We start from the raw sequence: 23,336 nt of genomic DNA, 5'->3' as shown, positions 1-23,336 counted from the left end.
TCTATAACAATCCCAGTTAATAAACAGAAATCCAACATCAAGCCCTAAATGAATTAGCCAAAACCTTAATTAGACAACCCCTTTATGTCCCATTACGCCCCATTGAAGAATGCTCCATTTGTCTCATGTAACACTGATCTATGAACAAGCAGATATCGGAGATTCCCTTCATTCATCTTCTATTTCCTTATGTCACAGAACGCCCGATGCACTATAAAGAAAACGTTTTAGCAACAGTTCTGGAATGGAGCACGCTTCCCGATCCTGGAGCAGCCTTCCTACTTGTAAAACCATTTTATACAAGCAACCACTTGTTGAATGTTGGTAAGTTTTTATATGTTATGAATTATTAATGATGATTTCTTAGTAGGATGATATTATTATGTAAATAAAAACAAATGGAGGTCTTACAAATGGTTGCATAGCAAAGCATATTACCAGGTAAATGTTCAATTATACTCATACTGTAATGCTATGTTTACACAACTGTATTAATGTCCGTTGCTGTCATTTGTCACAGGATGACAGCAACAGACATTAACTGCAGCAGAGTAATGGATACAGATGAAGTCGATTTTGTCTGTGTTCCTTACTAGAGATGAGCGAGTAGTATTCGATCGAGTAGGTATTCGATCAAATACTATGGTATTCGAAATACTCGTACTCGATCGAGTACCACTCGCTATTCGAATGGAAAAATAAGATGCAGAACCAGCGTTGATTGGCCGAATGCTATACAGTCGGCCAATCAACGATGATTCTTCTCATACCTTTAGAAGTCTTCTCCGCGCAGTGTCCCCGCGGCATCTTCCGGCTCTGAATTCACTCTGCCAGGAATTGGGAAGAGCCGACTGCGCATGCCCGCGCTACAAGAAAATGGCCGCTTTGACTGTAAGCAGCCATTTTCTTGTAGTTCGGGCATGCACAGTCGTCTATGCCCAGGCCCGATGCCTGGCAGAGTGAATTCATTGCCTGATGACGACGCGGGGACGCTGCAAGGAGAAGACTTCTTGGAGAATCCAGCCCGACCCTCACTCATGGACTTGGTAAGTTCAGTTTGATCGAATGTTGCCTACCCCTGAAACGAGCATTTTTCCCCCATAGAGTATAATAGGATTCCATATTCGATTCGAGTAGTCGAATATTGAGGGGCTATTCGAAACAAATATCGAATATCGAATATTTAACTACTCGCTCATCTCTATTCCTTACCATTGACCTTAATACAGACATCATGACGTACGCTGTCTTCCATCGTATTGATTTACTTTTGTAAGAGAAGAAAAAGTCCGGCATACACATGTTTTCTTAGGACAGAAAATTAAAAAAACATGACGGAACAGTACAGCAAATTAGGGAGTCTGGTTGCTGGTATACAGACTCTATGCGCACATATTGTCATCAAGTGGTAGATAAGTAGTTACTTTACTATACATTATTGCAATATAGAATAGTAACAAGGTTAATTGTATAGAAGTGTAAATATGAAGTTTAAACATTCTATATGAATAAAGTGCACCATAAATCTGAAACTGCCCGCAGCTCCTTCTGTTAGTACAAGCAGTCCATTGTGCAGAAGAAATGAAATATGTAGAAATAGTCAGTGATCTAAAAGCTGCCCGCGAGCCTCACGGTTCTTAATATGACAATGTGTGATCTTGTATATGCCGTTTTCCACCTCTTTTTCTCCGATATGATTCTTTGTTGCTCGGTAACACATTCATAATTTCACAGACCATATGTGCTAAATAGAACTGGCAGGCTGAGAAAAATAGAAGTCTGAACAAGAAGCAAGTACAATCCATATCCAGGATTTACGTTAAATATTATTTGTTGGGCTGTAATATAAGGAGGAGGATTTGAGAGTAGCTAAAATGTTGGAGCTTTTATTGAAGTGAGTCTCAAAGTCATTATTAAATGCTGTTCGCAGTTTCCTTGGACTTTTGCAGGATAAATTTCCTTGCACTTCTTTCAGTTCTTCCTTTAGCTCATTCTTTGTATAGATCAATGACATCCAAGAGACTTTGCCAATTAAACAGGAACAATAATCTATCAAAGGCTGACAAAGACCAAAAAGACCCACAGGACAAGTAAAGACCTCGCTTCAATTAGTGAAAACCTGCCAGAATCCAGACTTTATTTCCATGTCTGTTTCAGCAAAACAAATACAGCATAAAATAGACTTAAACAGAGTCGGAAGAAAAAAAAAACCTCCCTAAAAACTCAATATAATGTATAATATAATAATAATTTGTAACTAACTATATTATAGCCGTGTATTGTGTGTTTTATGACAAATTTTATGGGTTGTTTTAAGGCAGTCTTTATAATAACTAGAGATGAGCAAACACTAAAATGTCCGAGGTTCGAAATCTGATTCGAACAGCCGCACACTGTTCGGCTGTTCGAACGGATTTCAAAACCCATTATAGTCTATGGGGGGAAATGCTCGTTTCAGGGGTAGGCAAAATTCGATAAAATTATACTTACCAAGTCCACGAGTGACGGTCGGGCTGGATTCCCCTTGAAGTCTTCTCCCGACGCAGCGCCCCCGCCTCGTCTTCCGGCTAGAATTCACTCTGCGTAGGCATCGGGGCCTAGGCAGAGCCGACTGCGCATGCGCGGTCGGCTCTGCCCAGCCCGACGCCTGAGCAGAGCCGACTGCGCATGCGAGGGAATGCCCGCGCATGTGCGGTCGGCTGTTTCCGGCCCAACGCCTGAGCAGAGCCGACTGCGCCGGATGCCTAGGCAGAGTGAATTCCAGCCGGAAGACGCCACGGGGACGCTGCACGGAGAAGACTTCTAAAGGTAAGAGAAGAACCAGCGTTGATTGGCAGAATGTATAGCATTCTTCCAATCAACACTGGTTCTGCATCAAACCTTAAAACTCAAACAGCTAGTAGTGTTCGATCGAGTACGAGTATTTTGAATACTGTAGTATTCGATCAAACACCTACTCGATCAAACACTACTCTCTCATCTCTAATAATAACACATTATAAAACCAAGAGTGTAACTACTGGGGTAGCTGCCACAGGACCCAAGGCATTAAGGGGCCCGGCAGGCCCCTGATGTTTTTTTTTTTTTTTTTTTAATAGGCCGTTACCTGTTGAAGTAACGTGTGTGGGTCGGTCGGGGTGGGGGGAAGGGAGGCCCATGTCAAATGTTTGCCTTGGGGCCCCGCCATTCCTAGTTATGTAACTACATAAAACAGATAGGTGGAGGCTACGTACAATTTTCTTTATATAATGGGGTTCATCTACCAATTGCACAATTTTCCTTCATCTTATTTGGAGTATACTACTTCAATGCCTTGGTATCCTGTGCACCTAGTTTACTAAAAAAAAGTGCAACTGAACCTCATGGAAATTGTGATTCCACTGCTGTGAGATATGTTGAGTTATTTTATGCCAACCATGTACTGGAGTGCAGTTGATCCTTTATTGTTCCTTTTTAACTACAATCTCCCTGACCCCTGAAAAAGATGAAGAACCTTGGTTAAAACCCTTCAAAATAAGCATAGACACGTAATAAATCTTGCACACATGGTATACAACTTAGCATAGGACTAAAGGAAATAGGGTCCAAAATGACTGGCCACCCCTGATATGGCTTTTGTGAAGTTTAATTGGCATAAAAGTATATTTTCATTTTAGAAGGAACTGTAAAGTGATGGATTTATTGGGGCAAATTTAAATTAAGTTTGACTATGTTTTTACCATGTCTTGTTACAACACTTTTTTTTAATAACCATGAGAGTAGGAGGAATGATGGTGATAACAGGCCTTTGTGGAAACATAATATAAAGTAAGAGATTGATCGAGACTGTTTAAATAGGTTTTCTGGGAATAGGCCAAAAAATAAAATAAAAAAAATATAGTTAGTGTACTTGCCTTGATAACTTCCAAGTGTCCTCCAGCAGAAGCTTGTGTAACCTCTAGGGCTATGATTGTAGGGATAAAAATGGCTGCCACTGGTCTTCTATATGGAAAACCTGTCTTTAAAGAAATCCTATAACGCAGACACAATTTTTTTTTAGGTACCACGTCAGAATAGCCTTAAGAAAGGCTATTTTTCTCCTACCTTTCATCATCTTCTCCACGCCACCGTTCGCCTACAATCCCGGTTTTTCTCGGTATGCAAATTAGCTCTCTTGTAGCACTGGGAGCGGCCCCAGTGCTCAAACAGCTTTGAGGGCATCCCCAATGCTGCGAGAGAACTCTCTCCAGTGCCGCCTCCATCTTTGTCAGTAGCGTCCTCTTCAGCCTCTTCTTCCGGCAGTGTCTTATAACATCTAGGCCTTGGGCCTTGAACAGAGAAGACTGCATATGCCCACAAGTCACAAGAAAATGGCCGCTTGCACAGTAATGTAAACGGCCATTTTCTCGTGGTCAGTGGGGATGCGCAGTCAGCTCTGGCCAAGGCCTAGGAGTTATAAGCCATCGCTGGAAGAAGAGGCTGAAGAGGACGCTGCTGACGAAGAAGAAGGCGGCGCTGGAGAGAGTTCTCTCGCAGCTTTGGGGTCACCGCCAGTGCTGTTTGAGCACTGGGGCCTGCCCCCAGTGCTGCAAGAGAGCTAATTTGCATTGGGGTCACCGCCAGTGTTGTTTGAGCACTGGGGCCTGCCCCCAGTGCTACAAGAGAGCTAATTTGCAAACCAAGAAAAACGGGGATTGTAGGCAAACGGCAGCGTGGAGAAGACAACGAAAGGTAGGAGAAGAATAGCCTTTCTTAAGGCTATTCCGACGTGGTACCTAGAAAAAATTGTGTCTGCATGATAGGATCCCTTTAATGTGTTCTATCCTACTGGAATGAAGTGGGGGAATGGGACAGGGTTGGGCATAGCCTGGGGCAGGGATTTACATCTAGGTTTCTGGTCACGCATTGGACAAACTACGGAAAGGCCGGTTGCTGGAGCACCATATAAAAACATACCTGTCCCCAGTGCTCTGATGTCCACAGCCATAGTTCATACAGTCTCAGACAGGGCTTCTGGGAGCAGGTTAGTTAGTTTTTTTTTAATATTACGCCTGCCCCGGGTCCTTCCATAGTTTGTTCATATTCTGGATTGCCCCATTAAGTGTGTGAAATCCTATTGTTATAGATGAACATTACATAAGCGTTACATCTCTCGCTGTGGTTATGCTATTTGTTGCTTCTTTGATAATATAGCAGAGGAAGCTATGGAAGCTCTTTAATGTTAACTTTTTACTTTTATCATTATGTTGTAGCTTTTATCAATTTCTTCAACATTTTCCTTTTTTCAAAAGCATTTTGCTTTACTTTTAGCGTTGCACAATATCTTTTGTGTTCTTTATAAACTGATGTAATAATGTCATTTAAGAAACCGTAAGTGCTACAAATTACATTTACAGCTAGATAAAAATAAAATATCATTCTGTATACATAACTAGCTGTTGGATCTCTCCTGGGATGAGTTTATTATGATTCGCAAGTCTTCATTAATTTATCCATTCCTTTGTGTCTACTTCACCTGCAACTTACGACAGATGGATAACCGCTCATTAAAGTATAGTATTACCGGATTTGTCTACTTGTATTAATGCTAGTTATCTCAAGATTGACAAATCATAAGACATAAACATTCTTCATTTGCGTGAATTACTTGCCCAATTTTAGATACTAATAGCTTGAGAGATAACTTTTTAAGTCAATAGGGGCACTCTCATATACTAGCCTTTTTTTCTATTGCTTTCTATGAATTTTGTTGTGTGATATAATGCAGTGTCAAACAAGATTCGGTGTTACAGTCTGCTATTATATAACCACTTTAATAAATAAAGACTTTGGTATAAAGTTATTTACAAGCGATATTTCTAAAGGTATAAACACATTGGAATATTATGGCATATGTTAAGAAATATACAATCATCAAACATGCAGATTGATCCATAGATACACAGAAAATCTGCTAAACTTGTGATACACATATCTGGACACGTATATACAGATGGATAGATAGATGGATAGATAGATAGATAGATAGATAGATAGATAGATAGATAGTTGATACTACTATATAATGGAAGTAGATCTTAGGGCAATATTAATTCCTTAGCCCCTTTCCAACATGCATCATGATGGCACAGTGGATGTCAGGACTGTAAACCCTTCCTGTCATCTGCAGTACTATAATGGTGGATGTCGGGTATGTAAAGATTTAAAAATGGTGGTAGTAGGGTGGCACTATAACTGCTTGATCTCCACTGTATTGTTGCAAGGGAATTGCAATAGGAGCAATTTCCAAAATAGCTGCTGGTGACACCTGGGGGAAGGGGTACGACAAGACAGTGAGCCCTAAGCTGAAGCCCCCGCTGTTCCTTCCTGCTTGCCTCACTGCCCTAGGTGGCAGAGGACAACTGGTCGACAAGCCCTTCCTATATATATGTGACAACACAGAAGAAGACAAGACAAACAACAACAAAGGGAGATCATCTAGCAAAGTAGTACAAAATCGTAATCTAAGAGAATAGTCACAAGCGAGGAGGGTGGTGCAGAGACCCAAACAGAGGGAGACATTACAATTATACAGTGGACATCTGGAGCTAATGCCAGCAATCAGAATTCACTCAGAGTGCAGGCAATGCGCTACACAGTACTGCCCTAAAGTAAGCCTTTCCCCCCATTTTTATTGGTGAAGGACAGTTCCTGTGCAGCGAGATCGCAAGAGCCATTATGTTACTGGGACTATCAGAAGTCGTCTGAAGGCTCCCAGGCTTCTCATACTAATATAGCTATTGACGCTAACTATATCAATCGTATTGCAGTCTATGGGACAAACAAATGCAGGGGGCTAATAAAATAGTTAATTAAAAAAAAAAAATTAAATATAAAAAAAAAAAAATACAAAGTCAAATCACCCCTTCCCCTAGATGTAAAATAAAAGTAAATAAACAAAAATCAAACTAATTATACATCCCCATATCTAACAACACCCAGTCACATCAAAATATTTTTCTCATCTGGCAGGAAGAGGTTTAATCTAATATCTGCTCAGAAACTGAATAAGTATTAGAACTTCAAATCTGGTGTATGCTTAGGAGCTGAGCAAGCATCTTAACCACTGGGATCTCCTCTGTTTTACACATCAGAGACATGGTGACAATGCCTGCTGGCAATGACAATCTGATTGCGGACATTTAACACTTTACATGCCTGAACTATCAACTGAAACCACCCTGTTAATAGTATAGAACTGAATCAATTTCACAATATTACTAATGAAGTATATTGTAAAACAAATAAATAAAAAGTTTAAAAAATGTAAAAAAATATATATTTTTTAAATCATTCACATTTCCCAGATTACATCAAAATGTAAATTAATAAACATAAACACATTAGGCAACTCCACATACAAAAATACTGCTATAAAAATATTCATCCCATACAGTGAATGTCATAGCGCTGGAAAAAAAAACCCCAAAAACTAAACAAAGCACCAATTGTTTTGAGTTATTTTTCCTTCCAAAAAACATAATAAAGAGTGATGGAAACTACAACTGGCTCCTAAAATATAAAAAAATACTATTAAAACACAGCAAAAACTGTATAAGGCAAAGCCCCCAGGGATGATATGTAGTGCTAAAGCGCTGTGGGAAAAGCCGTGGCGGGAACCCATCGCGGTTCTTCCGGCAGTGGTTTGAACAGAAAGTTCACTGAGTTTTCTGCGGACTTTCTGTTACCATCATATCTATAGGAAAGCCACCAGCATTTCCATAGATAAAATTGACATGCAGTGATTTCCAAAACTGCGTCGGTTTTGGAAATTGCAGTGTGTCTGCGCTGCACTTTTAAACGCAAAATGGGCATGAGATTTGCATGAATCTCATCCACTTTGCAAGTACTGTAAAATGGTGGAACGGGAAAATCGCGGTAATTCCAGCCTGTGGGACCCCAGCCAAAGACTAAGGCCCCACAGACGTCCCGCAGAAAATTTTGTGGTTCTCCTTGCAGCGCTTTAGACAGAAAGTTCTCATAGGACTTTCTATTTCAGTTATACCAATGGGGAAACATTTCCGTAAGTATAATTTACATGCTGAGATTTCCAAAACTGCATCGGTCTTTACTGCAAGGTGTCAGCCCGTGGCACTGCAGAGCACATTATGGAAGCCCAGGTCGTATGATAGCAGTCTTCAGCATTGTTGGGTCTGGGGTCGCTCATCTTCCTCTTGATAATACCCCTTAGATTCTCCATGGGGTTAAGGTCAGGCAAGTTTGCTGTGGTTATGAAACCAGGTCTTGGTACTTTTGGTTATGTGGACAGGTGCCAAATCCTGCTGGGAAATAAATATATATATATATATATATATATATATATATATATATATATATATGAACATTTATCTCTACCATTTATTTTTATTTTAGTAAATAAATGCCATTCCCTAAATTGTTGTTCCCTCCTGCAAGATGTGATTTTTAGCACAAGAAATAACTTTAAAATGTATGTCCAGTCCACTACTGTGTATATTTCCAAAGCACACATAATGTTCCTAATATTAGTCTTAAATGTCTCGCAATTTGTTCGTGATTAAGTCTCTTGCCAGCAGATTATCACTGAGAAAATAAAGCCTCATGTAAATGGAACAAGTGTATTTTCATTTAGCGATGTAATGGCAATTAAGGAATAATGCCTGTTAAGTGAGGTTTAATCCCTAAAGTCACAAGATCACCTCTAATTATGTCTTTCTGCAATATAAAGTATATAAATACATTTTCCGTAGGAGGAGATTTCACTTCCATATTGTAAATCAATAATAAAGGGCAACAAGTCCATCTCCTTTCCAACAAGACAAACCAATACAGCGGAGATGTAAACGGTTACATGAATTTATACAAGTTTTCTTTATATTGATATGAGATCTTCTAAACTTATACATTTTAGAGGTCAATAAAATGTGAGATGTAAGACTATTGCTTACAATATTGCTGCCTTTGAACAGTACATTAGATATTCATTGTGCCTACCCTGCATATTCTAGATAGATAGACAGATAGAGGATGGATGGGTGGATGGATAGATAGATAGATAGATAGATAGATAGATAGATAGATAGATAGATGATGGATGGATAGATGATGGATGGATAGATAAATAGATAGATAGATAGATAGATAGATAGATGATGGTTGGATGGATGGGTGGATAGATAGATAGACAGATAGAAGATGGGTGGATGGATGGATAGAAAGATAGATAGATGATAGATAGATAGATAGATAGATAGATAAAAAGATAGATATTATTTTCTCTCCATAAATGTGTAGAATGGGCATCCTGCTGTGTTACCAGAATTGTGCAATATCTTGCTTCCCCTCTGCCCTCACATTCTCGCTCACAGTCTTAGGTCTCATGCACATGACAAAGTGTACAGGCTGAGTGAGGGGGGATCGATTTTGTAGTGGAATGGACCTACGCTCGGATGCCTTCTGTTCCCCATTGCAGTCAATGGGTTTAATTTTGTTACAATTTCATGAAGCCGGACAGGACCGGTGAATGGTTGGATTACTTATGGCCAATTAATTGTATACTGGTTATTGCTCTTCCCCATTAGAATTTGTGGGAAGTAGAACCTTTCTGCCATCTGGGTATTGGACCAAATGCAGGGTTTTACTGAGTGTACTCCATGCCAGGTCTCCTCATATCTGGGTCTTACGCTGGATCTTATGTAGTGGTGCGGTACTCTGTAGTGTTTGCACACCACTTTGGGAGAGACCCTTCTTGTTACATGTACATCCCTCCTTCCCATCCTCTAAAATGCAGCTCATACATATCTGATCAGTGGGAAGACAACAGCCGTGTATACACTGCATGGAGTTGGAAGAAGATGGGTCTGTTTTCTGTATAGTGTCAAATTGCCGATACTGCAGCTCAACTCCCATTGACATCTACGGGAGCAGAATTGCAGCAATGGTGCCCAACCCATCTACTTCTTGCTCTGTGTTGTTTATAGTTGGGACCCCACACAACAGATATTTATGGCCTATCTAAAGAATAGACCATACATTAAAATTTCAGGCCAACTTCTTTAAGCTGATAGATCTGCTTTACAGGGAAACGGCATCTTCCAGTAGCCAACCCTTTTAATATGCTGCCCTATTAGGGATGGTGATTGATACATAAACAGCAGTCTGCGATCACCACCTTTAGGGGAGGGGGTGTTCTTGCTTCTGTAGACTAAGCTGCCTGCTTTAATAAAATATATTACAAATTTTCTTATTTTATTTACTACAGAACATGCATATAACAGAAGATATAAGTAACAGAAATCCACTGAATCTAGTAATTGTAGATGATGTGTTTTTATAGTCTTGCAGCAGCCATTTGTATAATTTTTTGATGTACAAACATAGCAAACTTGACACTTAACTTACTGCAGCATGATGCCACACAGCACAACGAAAATATATTGATAATGTGGAGTTAAACTTTGCTGCATCTGAACTCAGCATCAAAACACGTACACTTTGTATGCTCTCCCCTTCGGTTTTCTCCTAACTTATCAAAATACATATATAGTCAATGCATATACTGTATATTTGATCATTTTTATCGATGATGCAGATAATATTTGTGATATCATTTTACTTCCTCCACTGGCTGTTATTTCTATTTTGCGGTCACAGAATATTATCTTACAGATGGTAATTTCGGATCCAATTTTAGAACCGTGGTAACACATAACCCAACAACACTAACTGCTCAGAAGAATTGCTTAGGAATAATTTTACTGCACTTCATAGTGATATAATCTTCATAAGTAATCTCCTTTCTGTTTAATTTAGACAGGACTATCTCCCGACACATTCAATCAGGTAATCTGAAATACAAAGAGGACTCATCAAAACGGCTTTCCGGAAATAAATTTCAGGAAAAATACATTGTATTGAGAGAAAGAAAGCTTCTTATCTACAAAGACATAAAGGTAACAGAATTTCAATATTTTGGTTTGTGATTGCGGAATACTGTACTCTTTACAATATTTCAATAACGTTCATTCTGCATAAAAGCAAACTAAACCTCAAACAGACAATTCCTTTAACTACAAACATGAGTATACTTACTCCAAAATTCCCTGGGGCGAAGTTACTGGTGCAGATAGAAATAGCTGTGGCACCAAAGATGCGCCATTTCCCTCTTCTGCACCCTCATTCCTAAAGTCAGGTTATCAAATTTAATCTGTCTCTAAAAACGTGGTGTCTGTATGAATCATGCGGAGAGAAAAGTACTCTCTTTTTAGATATTGACCCAAAATTGCATCAAAATGGTGCAAAGTATTGATGAAAAGATGGCCAACCAAGAAGTTAAAAGCGTCTAATGTGACTAGCAAGATGCGCCAAACTTTTCACACACACTAGTTAGTTACTGTGATTACTTTAACACCTTATCTGCCTGACTGGTGTGAGTTAAACTGTATAACATTAATACAGTAATACACTCGAGTATATATACTCGAGTATATACTCAAGTATAAGCCAAATTTTCCAGCACAGTTTTTGTGCTGAAAAAGCCCCCCCCTCGGCTTATACTTGAGTCAGCATTTTTTTTTTCCTTAGGGGGGGAGGTCTATGACCAGCAGCAATATCAATGTATAGAATCTCCCATAAAATAGTGGGAAAAAAAGTAACTTTAAAAAAAATAAAAAAATTTAGAAGTTCCAAATCCCTCCTTTCCCTAGAATAGACACAACAGTAGAAAATTACTGTGAATCACAAACACATTAGGTATCCCGTGTCTGAAAGTGCCTGATCTACTGAATATAGGGTATCTGCAGTGCTCCTTTTCCGTCGGGAAGGGGTTAATAGGAGTACTGGAGATACCCTAGTGGGGGAAACAAAAAAGCAGTCCTCAAGCTCCGGGAAGGGGCAGACAGACAACCAAAACACCCCCTCCCCTTCCCCAGCACCCAGCATCTACTGCACCCAAAAACTCCGACCATTTTAATTTTTGAAATTTTACAGTAGCTGCTGCATTCTCTCCCCCCCCCCCCCCCCCCCCCTCGGCTTATACTCGAGTCAATAAGTTTTCCCAGTTTTTTATGATAAAATTAGGGGCCTCGGCTTATATTCGGGTCGGCTTATACTCGAGTATATACGGTAAATCTCTTCCTTTGTGCTGAAATATAATAATAAAAATAGCAAGCAGGTAAAAATGCAGCTCTTCGAGTTGTGTCGATTCATTTCTTTCTGTATTCAATGTCACAGAATGAATTTTTTCTATAGACTATACCGTACCAATATGTAAACCATAAAACTGTTCACAGCATTTGCTTTTCTATAATAAACATAGTGGCATACTGTTTAAGAATTCATTGTGATATTGAGATTTCCACTTCATAGCAGAAATTCCACACATTTGATTTGTTATATCATCAGGTTTGTGCTAAGTGTATATTAATATGGCTTTGATGTTGAGTTAAACAAAAAGACAGGAAATGTATCAATGCAAAGTAAACTTTGACGAATTTTTGCATTTGTTTGCATTTCTACATCCCTTGCTCCAAAAACAGGTGGGAAAGTGACACGGATAGTTTACCAAGCTGATAGAATGCAGATCTATCAAATGTGATGTTTAAAGAGAACCTATAGCTACATCTGCTAAGTCTAGCTCTTTGTATCATTCTTTAGATGTCGCTCCACTGAATACAGCGCGGGTGGAAATTTATCTCTAGCCTCAACCATTCCGAGTAAAAAGTTCTTGGTGTGTGATATGCTATTTAGGCTCTGCACTGCCAGATGGGTAGTGTCGACAGGAGGCGTATGATTCTGAGCTATGACACTGTTCCCCTTTATTGGAACTCTGGATAAAACCCCTTATCTGCCTCTGCCTGAAACCACTCACCTGACAGTACAAAGCCTAAGCAGCATATCAGGCACCAAAACTAACTGCACTTATTTCTCAGAAATGGTGGGGGCTAGACAAATTTTTTTAAAAACTCCACTGCAATCGTTGGACCAGCAGTGGATCATATCCTTAAGTCACCTAGATACTTCTATCTAAATCTAGTCTAGTTGTAAGCTGTCTAGATTTTAGGTGCTATAAAAAAAAATCCGTACATAGTCAGTTGACTGAAAGTTGACAGAGTAAATTTACAATTTCAGTGGACCATGCCAATCTCTTAAATGAGTTATTTTATTTGAAAGGCCTCCAGAAATGTTTTCACGATACAATGGGGCAATATCTTTAAGATTTTGTACGCCAGTCTTAATAAATGGCTTGATTAGCACAGGGAGTAAGAGATTTATGAAGAGGCTGCAGCTTCTTTGTAAATCTATTGGAAATCCTGGTCCCAGAACGGTAATCTATGCCAGATAGGACCTGGTATGAGTTTCAGTATATCAGTTGGGCCGAGGTGACCGAGGCTCGACCTGCCCCAAACCCCGTCTTTGCAATGCAGTGCGCAAGGAGCGGATCGGGACTTGAGGTGCATGTTTGCCCCAAGAAAGGGTCAAGTGTGTGCCTCAATACCATCAATGCTGTAAAGGGAATGATAAATTCCCCCATTGTTTCTATAACTTATGGAGAACTTTTTATACTTATGTTGAATATTTATGTATTCATCTGTTTAATAATTTATTACTACACCTATAGGATAGGGGGAGCCACCCCGAAACCTGATCTTATATTGTTTCACACTCCCTTAGTAGTCCTACTGAGACCACAATCCTCTAAACGCTGCTGGATATTAATCCTTTTAAAACTTTATGACCAGTGATGCATTTTATTTAAGTAATATAATATATTTAAATACATTAAACATCCTTACTAGAGATGAGCGAACACTAAAATGTTCGAGGTTCGAAATTCGATTCGAACAGCCGCTCACTGTTCGAGTGTTCGAATGGGTTTCGAACCCCATTATAGTCTATGGGGCACATAAACTCGTTAAGGGGGAAACCCAAATTCGTGTCTGGAGGGTCACCAAGTCCACTATGACACCCCAGGAAATGATACCAACACCCTGGAATGACACTGGGACAGCAGGGGAAGCATGTCTGGGGGCATAAAAGTCACTTTATTTCATGGAAATCCCTGTCAGTTTGCGATTTTCGCAAGCTAACTTTTCCCCATAGAAATGCATTGGCCAGTGCTGATTGGCCAGAGTACGGAACTCGACCAATCAGCGCTGGCTCTGCTGGAGGAGGCGGAGTCTAAGATAGCTCCACACCAGTCTCCATTCAGGTCCGACCTTAGACTCCGCCTCCTCCGGCAGAGCCAGCGCTGATTGGCCGAAGGCTGGCCAATGCATTCCTATGCGAATGCAGACTTAGCAGTGCTGAGTCAGTTTTGCTCAACTACACATCTGATGCACACTCGGCACTGCTACATCAGATGTAGCAATCTGATGTAGCAGAGCCGAGGGTGCACTAGAACCCCTGTGCAAACTCAGTTCACGCTAATAGAATGCATTGGCCAGCGCTGATTGGCCAATGCATTCTATTAGCCCGATGAAGTAGAGCTGAATGTGTGTGCTTAGCACACACATTCAGCTCTACTTCATCAGGCTAATAGAATACATTAGCCAATCAGCGCTGGCCAATGCATTCTATTAGCTTGATGAAGCAGAGTGTGCACAAGGGTTCAAGCGCACCCTCGGCTCTGATGTAGCAGAGCTGAGGGTGCACAAGGGTTCAAGTGCACCCTCGGCTCTCCTACATCAGAGCCGAGGGTGCGCTTGAACCCTTGTGCAGCCTCAGCTCTGCTACATCAGAGCCGAGGGTGCGCTTGAACCCTTGTGCACACTCTGCTTCATCAAGCTAATAGAATGCATTGGCCAGCGCTGATTGGCCAGAGTACGGAATTCGGCCAATCAGCGCTGGCTCTGCTGGAGGAGGCGGAGTCTAAGATCGCTCCACACCAGTCTCCATTCAGGTCCGACCTTAGACTCCGCCTCCTCCGGCAGAGCCAGCGCTGATTGGCCGAAGGCTGGCCAATGCATTCCTATGCGAATGCAGACTTAGCAGTGCTGAGTCAGTTTTGCTCAACTACACATCTGATGCACACTCGGCACTGCTACATCAGATGTAGCAATCTGATGTAGCAGAGCCGAGGGTGCACTAGAACCCCTGTGCAAACTCAGTTCACGCTAATAGAATGCATTGGCCAGCGCTGATTGGCCAATGCATTCTATTAGCCCGATGAAGTAGAGCTGAATGTGTGTGCTAAGCACACACATTCAGCACTGCTTCATCACGCCAATACAATGCATTAGCCAGTGCTGATTGGCCAGAGTACGGAATTCGGCCAATCAGCGCTGGCTCTGCTGGAGGAGGCGGAGTCTAAGGTCGGACCTGAATGGAGACTGGTGTGGAGCGATCTTAGACTCCGCCTCCTCCAGCAGAGCCAGCGCTGATTGGCCGAATTCCGTACTCTGGCCAATCAGCGCTGGCCAATGCATTCTATTAGCTTGATGAAGCAGAGTGTGCACAAGGGTTCAAGCGCACCCTCGGCTCTGATGTAGCAGAGCTGAGGCTGCACAAGGGTTCAAGCGCACCCTCGGCTCTGATGTAGGAGAGCCGAGGGTGCACTTGAACCCTTGTGCACCCTCAGCTCTGCTACATCAGAGCCGAGGGTGCGCTTGAACCCTTGTGCACACTCTGCTTCATCAAGCTAATAGAATGCATTGGCCAGCGCTGATTGGCCAATGTATTCTATTAGCCTGATGAAGTAGAGCTGAATGTGTGTGCTAAGCACACACATTCAGCTCTACTTCATCGGGCTAATAGAATGCATTGGCCAGCGCTGATTGGCCAGAGTACGGAGCTCGACCAATCAGCGCTGGCTCTGCTGGAGGAGGCGGAGTCTAAGATCGCTCCACACCAGTCTCCATTCAGGTCCGACATTAGACTCCGCCTCCTCCAGCAGAGCCAGCGCTGATTGGTCGAGTTCCGTACTCTGGCCAATCAGCGCTGGCCAATGCATTCTATTAGCCCGATGAAGTAGAGCTGAATGTGTGTGCTTAGCACACACATTCAGCTCTACTTCATCAGGCTAATAGAATACATTGGCCAATCAGCGCTGGCCAATGCATTCTATTAGCTTGATGAAGCAGAGTGTGCACAAGGGTTCAAGCGCACCCTCGGCTCTGATGTAGCAGAGCTGAGGGTGCACAAGGGTTCAAGTGCACCCTCGGCTCTCCTACATCAGAGCCGAGGGTGCGCTTGAACCCTTGTGCAGCCTCGGCTCTGCTACATCAGAGCCGAGGGTGCGCTTGAACCCTTGTGCACACTCTGCTTCATCAAGCTAATAGAATGCATTGGCCAGCACTGATTGGCCAGAGTACGGAATTCGGCCAATCAGCGCTGGCCAATGCATCCCTATGGGAAAAAGTTTATCTCACAAAAATCACAATTACACACCCGATAGAGCCCCAAAAAGTTATTTTTAATAACATTCCCCCCTAAATAAAGGTTATCCCTAGCTATCCCTGCCTGTACAGCTATCCCTGTCTCATAGTCACAAAGTTCACATTCTCATATGACCCGGATTTGAAATCCACTATTCGTCTAAAATGGAGGTCACCTGATTTCGGCAGCCAATGACTTTTTCCAATTTTTTTCAATGCCCCCGGTGTCGTAGTTCCTGTCCCACCTCCCCAGCGCTGTTATTGGTGCAAAAAAGGCGCCAGGGAAGGTGGGAGGGGAATCGAATTTTGGCGCACTTTACCACGTGGTGTTCGATTCGATTCGAACATGGCGAACACCCTGATATCCGATCGAACATGTGTTCGATAGAACACTGTTCGCTCATCTCTAATCCTTACCCTATGACAATATCTTATAACATGCAAATAGATCAGTGTGCACATTGTCTGTTATCTAAGGAGATTTGAGATCTAAAATGGATATCTCTTTCCACTCTGTCTGGAACTATAGACAAAAGGTTTGGATATAAGTGTGAGAACATAGTTACTTGTAGCTACATAATATATTGATCAATGAGATTTAACAACAATGCAATGTTATGGATTAGAAATGGTCAGTACTTAGGAGATGTCTCATGTATGACCTTGCTGTGCATTGTAAGACATGTTTCACATTTGCTGAATAGAATATTTTTAATATTTATTTATCTATAGTCATTAGAGATGAGCGAGTAGTATTCGATTGAGTGGCATTGATTGGCTGAATGCTATACAGTCAGCCAATCAACGCTGGTTCTTCTCCTACCTTTAGAAGTCTTCTCCGTGCAGCTTCCCCGCGGTGTCTTCCGGCTCTGAATTCACTCTGCCAGGCATCGGGCCTGGGCAGAGCCGACTGCACATGTCTGCTTGTAGTGCGGGCATGCGCAGTCGGCTCTGCCCAGGCCCGATGCCTGGCAGAGTGAATTCAGAACCAGAAGATGCCGCGGGGACGCTGCACGGAGAAGACTTCTTGGAGGATCCAGCCCGACCCTCACTCGTGGACTTGGTAAGTATAATTTGATCGAACGTTGCCTACCCCTGAAACGAGCATTTCCCCCCATAGAGTATAATAGGGTTTGATATTCGATTCGAGTAGTCGAATATTGAGGGGCTACTCGAAACGAATATCGAATCTCGAACATTTTACTGTTCGCTCATCTCTAATAGTCATTTAATACTCTGATAAAATAAGATAAAATGCAGTAAATTATAAGGTTTGTCATAAAATGTAATTCGCTAGACAAGGTCATTTATTATTTTCCAATATTCATATTTCGATAGAGTTTCAAAACTCAAGTAAAAGCTGGAACGGTAGATTACTCTTAAACGGGTTTTAGGACGGACACTGCCATACTCACAGTTGTAGGTAATTAAATATGGTTATGCTTATAGGAAAACCCCTTTAAGACCCCCTTTAAATCATAATCTTAATGAACTACACACAGAATATACAGTACGACATACAGATGTGTCATCCCGTAGTAGTTCTCATATCTGGACATGTTTAGCTGTGTGTGTCACAAGTAGTTTTATCAGCACAACATGGTTTGGTGACAAGTTATCACAATGTGATATGCTAACTATCCTATTTGTGTGACTACCCAGTGGGGAAGGGTGTATTGCAGCCCTTCAAGGATTTTACTAGCATGTTGTTATATTGTGTTGAATTATCTTCAAGATAAATTGGGACCTTTAAACAAACTGGAGGTCAGATGAGTGTGGGCACATCTGTATGTAAGCAGCTAGATTCATCTGCCTCTGCAAGGACATACTTGTGTGTCTCTACTGAAATAAGTATTTGCACAAGATTGTGCAACTGCAGAATCAAGGAGCCAGCTGTTAGGTTTATTACTGCCACTGCTTTTCTGATCACTGTATATAAAGCTAAGAGAGCAGCCATGATATGTCTGGGAACTTTAGAAGATGCTGGTGTTACGTCTGCACCCATTTGAACTTCTTCGCCATCCTCGGACTGCATAGTAGAACGCAGGAGGCATGTCTGCTCATGATTACCTGCTCCTGGATCATTTTGTGTTGGCACTGTTAGTGTTACCTGTTGCGTACTTTGTGATTGACAGCTTATCTATCAATCAAGTCTGGGGTGATTTCTGGACTTCCTATAAAGAGGTCACAGCCCACACAGGTCTTCTGGCTATTATGACTCTGTCCTTGCTAAGTGGTTCTATTAGTTATTGTATTGTATTTACTGACTTCTGACCTTTGTCTTTCCTTGTTATTATTCTTTTGGATTTCAATTTTGGTTTGTCTCTCTGGTTTGACTTTGGCTTGCTGACTCTGCTTCTGTGTTGCTTTCTCTTGTCCTGTACTGTGTAACATGTATCCAGAGAAGGGACTGTTGCCCAGTTGTCCTGCTACTGCCTAGGGTAGTTGAGCCAAGTAGGCAGGGACTGAGGCTGCGTCAAGTTTAGGACTCCTTGTCTGAAATTCCATAGCACCTGGATCCTATAAGATCCAGAATAGCTCTACAGTAAAGCTCAGGAGGCTATATTGACCCTGTAACTATATATAAGCCCCAGTAAAAGTGTGCTTTATGTGGTGTACTCTACTGTGATATTGGTGTTTTCATTTGTACTGTATGCAGTGAGCTGTAGAATATTTCTCATATTTCACTATACTTAGTACTATTATTCATGATACTGACTGGTATCTATTGATGGTAGTTGTCTATCTATGGTGTGTGGTCTGCTTGATTTATGGAGGGGATAGGGTATGGGGGTTACTGGCTTATTTATGTGTTATGTGTTATATAACATGTGTTAGAAAACTAGCAAAGAGGGGTGCCATAGTAGTTGCATGGTTTGATTTCCTGTAGTAAATTGTAATACAGAAGGCATTAGTGATTGGTGGTTACAAAACATGTAGCAACATAGAAAAAACAGGAACAAAATAACATGACTACTGACATGGCATCATTTTGTGAACAATGCAATAATGGTAGACATGTATTTTCAGAGCATCAAGCCAGATAAAGAGCTACCGGTGGTCCCATGCAAGATTTACCTAGGAGTGAGGAAGAAAGTGAAACCACCAACAAGGTTTGTAAAGAAGAAAATTTCAACAATGTAATATAGTGCAGAATATTAATGATTTTCTAACCTTAACTTCATTGCATATAAAGAACAGAGATTTCAATGAATAAATGACGGGTTATACCGAATCTTTTCCCATAAGGCCATACATCAATTTTCACAGCTCCTCTTGCTCTATAACATCACACTGCCTGAACATTAGACTACATTTTCATGGATGATGTAATTAGCTCCCGCAGGATTGTCTAATATGGACACTAAGCTGTAAGATTTATTGCATCTTTATGGGTTTTCAACTTCACGAGATAAATAAGAATATTTGATTCCCAAACCTCAAGCAGAGATCTTGAAAACTGTAAGAAATTGATATATAATGTAAAAAATTGCACACGTTTATGTAATTCTTGAAGGATACATTTGAAATGGAAAAAATTGTTTAAATATTATGGGAGAGATTTATTAATACTAGCGTTATGTACAAATAATAAATAAAAGGCCTCAACAGATGCAGGACAAGACGTTTCAGCCTCTTCATAAACCAGGTATACTCCCATGAATGTGCCAGAATAGCTAGGAACTGGCATAGATTTCTGATATAACTTATGCCATAAGACTGCCAGGAGTTACAATGTCAGGCCAAGGCTTCCCCGGACTGCCTTGCTTCCTGACCCACTCCACCTATATTCTTACAATATGGCGAGCTAGGCACAGAACAGTGGTTGTGGCACACATTTGGTGCAAGAAATGACCATGATATCATCTGTTTATGTCACAAAACTGGTGTAGAGGGATTGATAAATTGCTCAAACTTTTTTAATGTTTTTATTTTTTAGTTTAAGTTGAGTTGCTCTAAATTTCACCCTCCAATTTCCACTTTATCCTGCTCTTTCACTCCCCCTCCCCTATTGTTCCCTTCAAATAATACACGTTGGACAACGGTTGTCTTCACTTTTCATATGAACAGAATTATTCCTGGACTGCTTACACCTTTTACAGCTCATGAGAGTCTACAATATTTTTCTTTGTGCTGGCAGACAGTGATGCTAAGGTGTCTGATTTCTCCTCCTTCCTAAAACTACCCCCCTGTTGTCAATCTTACTCTCTGTAAACTAAGGTACAACCTGTGTTAAATTCCCTTCCCTGCAAATTGTTGTGATTCTTCTTCCTTATACTCATAAGCGTGATTTTCCCTATCCAAAAAGTTAATTGTTCCGCACCTCCACATTCATCTGCTGTGCACAAACTTCCCCTCTTCCCTGCTACTATCTTAAAAAACTTACAGAAGAGAGAGCAAAGAAAGTGACATGACATATCAGAAGCAGATTTACAGCCAGCTATGTGAAGGAGTTACACAGTCTCAACAGAACCAAATTAGTTGGAAGATTTTAATGAAGACAATGGAGCAAGTAAACAATAACAGTGCAAACATGTTCATAGTCTTTAAAATTATTTACATAGTCTTTTAGTCTATTGATCAGTCTCTTCTGATATACCTTAAAGAAACCCAATTTATATTAATATGAAAAACAGTTCTTGAAATTTATATAGTAAGCATGAAAACCTCTGCTGGAGCTTTAGAAGCCTATATTTTAGTCTATTTTACTGTAAATTATAGTTCTTGTAGCAGTGAATTTTATTACATTTTTCAGGTTTGGATTGACAATTTGTCTAGAAAAACATCAATGGTAAGAATACATTTTAATAATATATTGACCTTTCTTGCATTTATTGTATTTACTTTGCACATAAAGTACAGTGAATAAGAAAAATAATTGAGCTAAGGAAGAGACTGTGAAATGAGCAACCGGTAGACATAAAGTGATGTCCTAATAGACTAGTGAATCACTAAGTACTGTAAGTAGCAATGAACAAATAATAATAATAATAATAATAATAATAATAATAATAATAATAATAATAATTTATGCAAAATAAGTGATCATAATGCTCTTATACTATCCTCTATAACACCTAATACTGTAAAACTGTTAGAACGTTGGATGATAAGTGTTTAATTTTGGGGAGTCCCAGCAAACAACCCTCGACAGGTCCCAAGAAGGATGGCTCCCTGTTCTCTATTAGAATGGAGTGTTATTCTATCACACTATCTACTGGTCGATAGTAGTGAATGGCATACACTGCCATTGTAGAAACTGAACAGTGTAACAGATTAGAATAACCAGTAGTTGCCAAATAACTTTATTTCCAACACCAGGTCATATATCTACAAGGTTTTTGATAAAGATTAAGTTCATTTTTGGTTGATTTAATTGGCCTAGTGGACAGCATTGCAGTCTATGGGGTTCGTGGGTAACCACTTTTTAAGCAGATTAGGTTTTCGTTTTTTGGCTTTTCGTTCTTTGGGTCCACTTGGGGACCCAAACGCAGGTATGAACCTAGCATAACCTTTTTGTACGACAATATTACATGGCCAGTCTAACTTTCGAGAAAAAGATTGCCAACACATTTAACAACTAAAGATTGTAGAAGTTATTTGTCTTGTAAGAAATGAATGCAGACAAAAAGAGTTTCTCATCTTCATTTTCGGAAATGACAGCTCACAAATTCTTTCTGTTCTGGTTTCTATAATATGGATGACACTTACAGTATATAACATGAATTATATCTCTGTCCTTCTATCTTGTTTTCTAATTATACTCTAATCTATTTCCAGGTATCTGTGCTGTGACTCTGCGGAGATCCAGATGGAGTGGCTGATCAGTATTCTTAATGCGCAGGTAAAGTAGTGTTAGCAAGATCAATGCCTACACATATTTCTGTGATTTTAAAGACACACATTTTTCTTTCTAGATATATTATACAAGTCATAAACCTGTTATTGAAGAGTCACAAATCAACCTGCTGGGAATGATTTTATGATTTGGGTATTAAAGCATCATGCATAAAATTTGGCTAGAATTCAATCATGACCAATAAAATTTATGATGAGTCTCAGGAATACTAATTAACTATCTTTCAGATTTATAGTAATGGAAATGTTGATGAAAAAAACATTGCCTTACTTAACAGATCTGGATAGCAATATAAATTACTAACTTTGGTTTTTTTTCATTTTTTTTTTTTTTGCGTAGAGTCGTAGACATTTTTGTTAGATCATTTGTTCATTGACATTTAATTTTTGTTACCTTCGTATTAAAAGTTATTTTAGCTGAATGCCAGGTACATCAATTAAAATTAATTATGTGCCTCGTGTCTACGGTATATTGTGCCGTGCTAGAAGAGTCCATAAAAACAGTCAGTTATTTATTACTATTGTTAATAGGTTATTTTTGATACACAAAAATTAACTGTCTGACCATAACTGATTGTTGGTGAAGAGATTTTATTTTGTCATTCTCCATTTCTTGAAGAATACTCGCAGTGAAATATTAAACCTTGTCTGTACTTACTCATACATCCTTGGGGGTGTTTTTAAGTGACGTTCAGTCCATCTAGCAAGAGAATTGCACTACTTCAGATGACGTAGAGAGAGATATTTCTGATATGAATTGCTTTGTCATTAAAACTGCCTATCCTTGTTGTAGCTGAGCCGTTGTGTATTCCACAATGATTTGCACTTATTGCCATGGCTCATCTACACTTTCTATGTTCAGTTATTGAATGGGCGCATTCACATTTGCTTCATTCTGTCCATTCTCAAATCAAATCAAATCAAACAGGCTTTATTGGCACATCCAAATAGATATTTGGCATTGTCAAAGCTAGTAAAGTGTGGGGGGGAGTTGGAGTGTGGGGGGGGGGAGTGGTGGGTATGGGTGGGGTGGTTGATTTGGGGTATAACAGTCCGTGGAGTCTCATCTTCCTCTTAGTTGGTGGCCACTATATGGGGAGGTGGGGT

At 40.4% G+C, this 23,336-nt stretch overlaps 1 protein-coding gene across 1 annotated transcript in view; it reads left to right on the top strand.

The window, feature by feature from the left end:
- The window catches only part of ARAP2 (ArfGAP with RhoGAP domain, ankyrin repeat and PH domain 2), a 198,232-nt gene that overhangs the window by 164,406 nt on the left and 10,490 nt on the right, over positions 1 to 23,336 (top strand). Inside the window, exons 27-31 of the mRNA XM_075260332.1 lie at positions 199 to 324; positions 10,810 to 10,949; positions 19,401 to 19,483; positions 21,127 to 21,162; positions 22,152 to 22,215. Of these exons, the coding sequence (XP_075116433.1) occupies positions 199 to 324; positions 10,810 to 10,949; positions 19,401 to 19,483; positions 21,127 to 21,162; positions 22,152 to 22,215 (449 nt within the window). The remainder of the gene's footprint in view (positions 1 to 198; positions 325 to 10,809; positions 10,950 to 19,400; positions 19,484 to 21,126; positions 21,163 to 22,151; positions 22,216 to 23,336) is intronic.

Source organism: Leptodactylus fuscus, chromosome 1 (assembly GCF_031893055.1).
Source record: "Leptodactylus fuscus isolate aLepFus1 chromosome 1, aLepFus1.hap2, whole genome shotgun sequence".
NCBI classification, from domain to species: Eukaryota; Metazoa; Chordata; class Amphibia; order Anura; family Leptodactylidae; genus Leptodactylus; species Leptodactylus fuscus.
The sequence above is the reverse complement of the archived record's forward strand: the minus strand, read 5'-3'. Positions and strand labels throughout refer to the sequence as shown.